At 33.6% G+C, this 8,573-nt stretch overlaps 1 protein-coding gene across 1 annotated transcript; it reads right to left on the bottom strand.

Annotated features, from left to right (window-relative positions):
• Positions 1-762: 762 nt before the first annotated feature.
• LOTGIDRAFT_152679 (hypothetical protein) lies at positions 763-8,148 on the bottom strand (the record flags this gene model as incomplete). Its single annotated transcript, XM_009053202.1, has 5 exons — positions 763-1,099; positions 2,265-2,406; positions 2,775-2,896; positions 6,417-6,573; positions 8,112-8,148. The coding sequence occupies 5 exons, from the start codon at positions 8,146-8,148 to the stop codon at positions 763-765; spliced, it is 795 nt and encodes a 264-aa protein (XP_009051450.1).
• Between the last annotated feature and the right edge of the window lie 425 nt (positions 8,149-8,573).

Raw genomic sequence — 8,573 nt, forward strand, 5'->3', positions numbered from 1 at the left:
GTCGGCTGTGTCAGGAGCGGCTTACGGAATTCTGTGGATGCGATATGATGTTTAGATCGTATGTCCGGCTTTTGGATTATGGACAAACAATTACAAAAACGCTGAAACAATGAACAATGCAGAAGCTTCCTGGTAATACTCCTGATTTAAAATCATATTACGGCAAATATTAAAGCAGTTACCATACTAACTAATTTCATGTCAACTAGAATATCAAGTTGGGCCGCTCGAATGGAGAGTTCTGCGCTTTCGAGATTCATGGAATCAACCGGACGTTCAATAAAACAAGTTGTAACTGAGTTCAGAACGCTTTCCGCGTGTGCCAAAAAGTAGTAGGGGCAGACAGAATTCAACATGGCAGAGAAAGGAATAGGAGGAAAAATGACATTATCTGGTTTCATCCGTTCGATTGAGGACAGAACTGGAACAGGCAGAACTCTCCAATCGAGCGCCACCCTAGATAATAGTAAGGATAATACAGGGGACAGAACTCCATCCATCGGTCATTAATACTTCTATGGTAAAGACCAAAATAATTTATTAATTGTGTCCTTGTATCAAATAAGATATCAGCAAGATGTCAGCAAATCTGGTTTGCAAAGTAAGCCAAGGATCACTACAAAATACTACAGAAGACCTCGTATCGTATAGGGAAATTGCAACAAAAATAAAGTAATTTTCAATAGCCAATAGGTCTATCTGGAATGGTTTAATTGAGAAAAAGTCTTCATTATTTTATATACAATAATACTTTAATAGCTTTTATTTATCTAAACATGACAATATTAAATAGAAATATACAAAAATATACAAAACATTACACAATCTAGAACTAAATGTCACTGCTGAATTTCTACTGCCTAAATTACTATACACAGACATTGATGGCGTAGTCCACACAGAATGTGACATCATCAATTTTGATGATGACGTAGTTGAAATTGCTGTTAATGGATGGTTAAGAATACACAATTGTCCTCTATATTTAAAGGCAGTTGAAAGGCTTTGGTTTAGTATTGTGAAATAATTTTCTGCCACATCAATGGAACAGCCTAGAGCTGTCACACTATACAGACACATTATATAGTCTTTAGTAATGCTGGAATAGAAAGAACATATACAAAATGACCACCATTGAAATTTGAAATACTACCGATGTCCGAAATGAATTACTATACTTCATTCAATAACATTGGCCAAAGTCAACGAATGTCCAAATTATACGTTTGTTTTGAAGTCAGTGAAGAAAAGTTCCCAACCTTTAATTTAGTTTGTCAATCTTGGACCAATCTTTATAATTTACTTAGCCAAATTTTGCTAACGGCATATTTTCAGCTCCTTTATTACAGTAAGCGCGAGAAATTCAGACCTAGAAATCGTTGGAGTAATCAATATAACAGATTTAGAAACAATTTGAGACAAAACACAGCAATAACACAGCTTTATTGATAATATCATAGACACTACATTGTAACGGAAGCGATTTTCAAGGTCAAAAAATAAATCTCAATGACGGTGAGTAATAATTATCTCGTCTTATTTTAACTATAAAAAATCCGTACAAGCAAGACAGTTACGTTATTCGAAATCTCGTCCAAGTGTGGCAAATTTAACTATTATAATTAAGAATATGACATTTGTTGCAAAGTATGTCTTGACTTTAGGCCATAACTCTGAGAATATTTAGTTGAAATATTAAAAACCATCAATACTTACTTGTAGTGTAAGTTGCCATTCTATCACATTTTACAATACTTACTTGGATTGCGAGTTATCATCCTAACAATAATTACTTATATTGTTAGATAATATCCTTACAAATTTACCAATACTTACTTGCAATGTTAATTAACATCCTCAAAAGTACTTCCAAATTTTACTTGTAATGCTTATGTTGTCTTAACGATCTTTGGAAGGGAAGTTATGGAAGTTATGAAATGGAAGTTGGTATCCTATCAATACTTACTTTTTAAAAATACTTATATGCAAAGTATATACTCTAGACGTGTTAAATGTAAGTTACCCTTCTTATAAAACATACCTGTTATGTACGTTATCATCCTAAAAATATTACTTTAATGTAAATCATCATCAAAGCATAAGATACCTGTTATGTAAGTTATCATCCTTACAATACTCACTTGTAATGTATGTTATCATCTTAACAATACGTACTTGAAATGCAAGTTGTCATAACAATACTAACTTGAATTGGATATTATCTTGACGATGTTTAGAATGTAAGCTGTCATAACAATACTTACTTGCAATGTATGTTATCTTTACGATGTTTAGAATGTAAGCTTCGATATGAAGGAACATGTGAATCTTTGTTATGTTTTTTACGATGACAAACTTTATAATGTCGACGATAACGATGTATACAATTTGTCCCTGTCACGAAATCTGAAATAAACAAATTTCAGTTGAAATTTCTAATAGGATGAACGCATGGCACCATCCTGTGGGAGCGGGAAAGGATACGTTTAGGTAAATACAGCAAATTGAAAGTCCGGACAAATATTGCGGAAGATAAAACTATCGGAGACAATTATCAAACTTGTTTGATATTATAAATCAAACGCAACGCGATAATCTTGTCGTGAAAGCTTGGGCACACGCGAGATTTTACTCAAGATTCAAGTCTGCGACAAAAATCGCCGACCAAGCCTGGACTTTCACACCATTTCTTGTGATTTTCCAAAATTGTGGTCATTTCACATATATGTCTCATAAGATAAACGTATGGTTAAATAAATTTAAAAAAATCTTACCATGAAACTGTTTGCTGCATATTGGATCAAAAACTTTATCCAAAATTGTCATTTCTTTTTGTATTTCGTTGTAACATTTCTCAAAACCCGTATATTTACACGACCGATATTCTTCATATAACCTGAAATTAATACAAAAATAGAGGAAAACATCCCTTTAACAGATAATAATCCTTTTACAGTGTTTAAACCTACTACAAGCTGCAATTATATTTGTTTTCTGACTAGAAATACTAACGAATGTCCAGCTCGTGGATTCAAACTGTGATAATGGTATTAAAATTATTTTTCAATGGTCATTCAACAAAGATAGTCAATTTCTACAAATACCTCGGCAAAGAATCAATTTTTGACCATATTCTAGCCAGCGGCTCAACTAGATGCGCTGGGGCCAGTAGACTTACGTCGTCTGACGTCGATCTTAGGAATATTTTTAATATAAATTATGCTTTCCTGATTTTTTTCTGGGGTTGGTGGCCTCCTTAGGGGCGGGGGTCGGTAGACTTGGTTCAACCAGTACCTATGGCAGTTGAGCCACTGATTCCAGCCAGTGATTTCTAGGTCAACATTTCAGTTGGGAACGAAGTTTTTAAATTCTCCAGAGTACAATATATTTAATATGTTTCTAACAATGAAACTTCTGAATTATTTAATATAATGTAATTGAAGAATGCTAAACATTAAGGTTCCGCGTCCCCTTTATTAGTCCAATTCGGAGTAGAGAACCAGAATATAATGTTTGAAAACATTGCAGTGAGTTCAACTCAAATACTCCGTCTCATGCAACTAAGAATGCATTTCATTACAACAGAGGACATAATATCAATACGCACTCCTCAGAAAATCGACAGGAAAATTCCATTCAAGGTAAAAAAAAGTACTATAGAGAGAATAGTCATTGAATAATGACACGTCAAAGCACTCCGCCTAGCAATCAATCACCCTTCAATTCAACGTGTTGTTTGTTCTGTTGCATGCCGAGAAACCGTTAACTTTAAATTTATGGAGTGAAGAAATCTAGCTTCATTGGAAACAGGGTCAAAATTATCTGAAATTTATGCTGAATTACAATAATCACTCTTTATTTCCATTGTCTATGTTTCTTTGTTTTTTTTATTGTGTGATCTTTGGAATTTTGAAACAATACTTTTTTCTAGTTTATTTTTGCCATAGCTTCGGTTGGCTTTTCCTTATTTCTTAGCCCTATTATCATAACAACTACTTACATAATAATCTTCACCACATAAAACATAATCTAGTCACATGCACCACAGTCTCACCACACATAAGACAATCTCTCCACATATTGCAACATCTCACAACATACAACATATTCCCACCACATACATCACATCTAGACATATACAAGACAATCTCCTCACCACATTCAACATAATCTCACTACATAATACACAATCTCAGACCATGCAATATATTCTTACAACATAATAATCTAACCATATTCCAGTCAATCTCACCACATACAACATAATCTCACTACATATTACACAATCTCAGATCATGCAATATATTCTTACAACATAATAATCTAAACATATTCCAGACTATCTCACCACATACAACATAATCTCACTACATATTACACAATCTCAGATCATGCAATATATTCTTACAACATAATAATCTAACCATATTCCAGACTATCTCACCACATACAACATAATCTATCTTACAAAATATCACAACATATCACATACAATCTCACCACATACAACATAATCTCACCACCTATTGCAAAATAACATACAACATATTATCCCTAAATACATCATATTTTCACCATATGCATGACAATCTTACCACATACGAGACAATCTCACCACATACATTATTTTCTCATTCTCTCAAATTACAAAATTTTAAGACAAACGACATAATCTTATCGCATACAACAAAATCCATACACATACACAAGACAATCTCACCACATACAACATAGTCTCATCACATATTACATACACCCACGACATACAAACATACCACATACCAGACAATCTCAACAGATACGACATAATCTCACCAAATACAACATAATCTCACCACATATGACAAAAAACCACGACATACACCCATACCACATACCAGATAATCTCACCAAATACAACATAATCTCACCACATATGAGATAACACAACATAATCTCCCCACATACATCATAATCTCACCACATACAACACAAACACAACAAATACTCAACATAAGCTCACCACCTATTAAATAATATCACAACATACGACAACGCGGTAATCTCAAAACACAACATAATCTCGCCAGATGCAAAATTATCTCACCATATAATACACAATCTCACCAAATATAACACAATCTCACCAAATATAACACAATCTCACCAAATATAACACAATCACACCACACGACAGTATTCCACTACGTACAACATTCTCACCACACACAACATAATCTCACAACATACAAAATAATCTTACCACACACAACATAATCTCACCACATACAAACTAATCTCGCCAAATACAACATAACTGTCTCACATACAACAATATCTCACCATACACACACTCCTAGGATAAAATATATACATTGTACTTATTTTTCACCAGGTAATATCCAGAAGTTTAAAGTTTCCTTTCCGCAATAAAACCATCTATAGAATTTGCTTCTAAATTTCTAAGATTGTGCTGCCAGCGATTTTAAATCATAATAATGAATTTAGATATAGTCTAGAGAGCTGTTGGATGTTATAATATCCCTAGTTGGTTATTAATATTGATAATATATCTTTATTATCTAACTCTGGTTTAAATCACAGCTTTTATATCATTTGTTTAATATGATCATATATTTCACTGTGTAGTAGTAGCAAAGCTCAGGGCAACTCACATTCTATTCTTTTTTGGAATTCGAGCTAGTGGCGAATATTAAAGATTTTAAGTAACAGGAGTTGGAAGCTGGATGGCCTGTCTCATCTCTTAACTTTTTCAGGGAAGACGAAGCAATTCTTTATGACCTTTAAAAAGACGCCTTGTTCCAATATCTCATCAAATATAGATGAGCTGAATAGCGGTGGGATAGTTTGACAAATTATCAAACTCCATACAAAACACGTGTGGTTTTTGTTCTAACTTCTTTTTTTAATATGCTCTATTCGATAAATAATGAATCTCTATATGTTAGAAATTCTGGGATATTCCTTGTCTAACATTGACTTGTTAACTATAATTGTTTTTTATTTAATTTATTAGCATTATATAACTTTTGAAGATATCGGGTCAAAATTCCACATTGTAGGCAAAAACAAGTAGGCCTAACGACGCTTCCAGATTTGCATTTATAATCCAATTGATAATTCGACACGAAAACAGAAAACATTTGCAACAAATGTAATACTGAAATTATCTAAGAAAAAATTCGCAAAACTATTTGTGTACTTAACATCGATAGTAGATTTGATGCCGGGCTTGCTAATGTGTAAAACCCTGTCAATTTTCTTCAGAAGAAGGTGGTTGGGAAGTCATAGACTCGAACCTCGGAATTAAACATGTAAGATGTAAATAATTGAGTTTCAGAGACCTGACTGACGACATAATAGGCCGGTAAATGATTTATTGCCATCAGCCACATTCGATCGTTTGACATACGTACCTACACACAACCCTATGATTTGTATTATTTTTAGACGGAATCAGTAAATCCGTCACTTGTATACTCGTCACGTGTTTTCTCAGTTCTGTGAATGACGTCAGACAGGTTGATGATGTATTTTGTAGACATACACATTCTATGTAATAAAGCAAGTTTGCTGAAAAATAATATTTGAATAAATATATATTATTTACGTAATCCAAGATGGAAAAAGGGGGATATTTCTCAAGTCGCTGATAGAAATACTATATAATGAACAAGTTTGAGGAAGTTGCTTATCGTGCTTTTAGCTGAGAGAAATTTAATGCTGTACTGCGTTATGCTAACGAACTAAATATGATTACGAAGACTGACCTAAATATTTTATATCATATTATAAGCACAATTTCTGCTTTCTACTTGGGAATCCGACGTTCGATAAAAATGCATAAATGGCAGTTTTCCAGGCTGCTATTGAGAACGTAGGCCCAATTTTCAGTCAGAAATTGTAGATAAACTTGACGTCGGACTCGTTTAAAAAAAACATAAACATCGCTAGTGCTTCCTAGCTCTCATGATATCTAAAGCTCAAACCTCTCTATCATTATACTGACTACTTCAATCTGGAATCTGATCATTAAGTAAGTCAAAGCTATTAACCCATTCTAACACGGAAATCTGCTTTCAAACTTGACACTAAAGATATCATATTTGTCAGTTCAGTGATAAATGTAACACCTTTGGTTCAGTCATTTATCAAGTCAAGCATAACTGTCCTCGGAAATAGGCTTTTTGTCTCGAGACTCCCCCCATAATTAACAAGATCTTATAAAGGCAGTTAGCGGAACGTCTGATATCCGCGTACAATTAATGCATGTCAATTCCCTGGATAAAACGACGTATAAATAGGATTTTATTCCACATTTAGTCAATATAATGTAAACCAAACAGCTCTATCTTGTCACTGATCGGAAACCTTTTAATGCTTCCATTTATATTTTTAAGTAGACCAGATAAGAACATGGCGGATGTGGTTTTAAGTAGCATCAAGGTATCGTACTGCACGATAAATGTAAACTGTAGAGTCTACGTCTGATCACGGAAAATAACCAAACTGAGCAGTGAATAACATCCAGACTGGTTTCATTCAAACCTTCTGCACGCATGTTGAACGTGAAGTAAAGTTCTTGAAATGTGGTTTTCGCTAAGCCCAATGAATAATTTTCTGTAGCGTATCAATCAAAGCCAGGTTGTTTCTAAATTCGTTTAGGTTCTATAATATGAACTACTGCTGGAGTTGTATATACTGAACAGTTTGTCATCCCTGATGAACATATCCAACATTTCAACAGTGATATTTTTAGTAACAGAGATATGCAACAATACTCGGAACTTGTAACATTTTGATAAAATTGTCCAAAAATGGTGCAGAGGTGAAGCCTTTTGATTGTTATGTATAGCGCCTTGTGTCTTACGTGATAAGTCAGAGCAGAAAATAACTTTGTGACATTATGGTAAAGACGTGCCAGTAACTGTCCTCGATAGCCATGTTTTATTATTATTTCTTTTCCAGCTTCCAATTCTATAGGCAGATTTCCTTCGAATGACATTCTTCGTAACCTTATCTCAAATCAAAATGAATACAAATCTATCATCTAGACAGATGAAACCAAATCGATAGTTAGACTTAAGATTAATGAATATTAACTTACTTACCTCCTAAAAAGAGTAAAATCCAGAATGATATTTCCATGTTTCACTGATTCAACTATATCTATAACTGAATGTTAATCATGGACTAATACAGAGATAAACCCATCGAATACACCTGTTTATTGGAATATTAGCATGGTAATCCCTTGGAGATAATGGAATCCAGATTTCAGATCAATCATTTAACCTTTTATTTCTAATCTTGCTATTTCAACCATTTTAATTCCATACAGATGAAACTGCACGTGTTGTTTGTTTCTATTAATCACTTTTCCAATAAATTCCGAAATAACTAGTTTTGATGCAGAATGCCGTCAATGCCAACGTCGGTTTCAAACTTGATGGACGTATAAGTACACAAGTTTTGCCACGTCACTAAAAAGTGTGTTTTTCAAACGTTGATCTGAAAATGTTAGCAATAACTTTAATTCACCTCACATCATGTCTGTGATTGAATTTGATTAT

Source organism: Lottia gigantea (assembly GCF_000327385.1).
Source record: "Lottia gigantea unplaced genomic scaffold LOTGIsca_2, whole genome shotgun sequence".
Lineage (NCBI taxonomy): Eukaryota > Metazoa > Mollusca > Gastropoda > Lottiidae > Lottia > Lottia gigantea.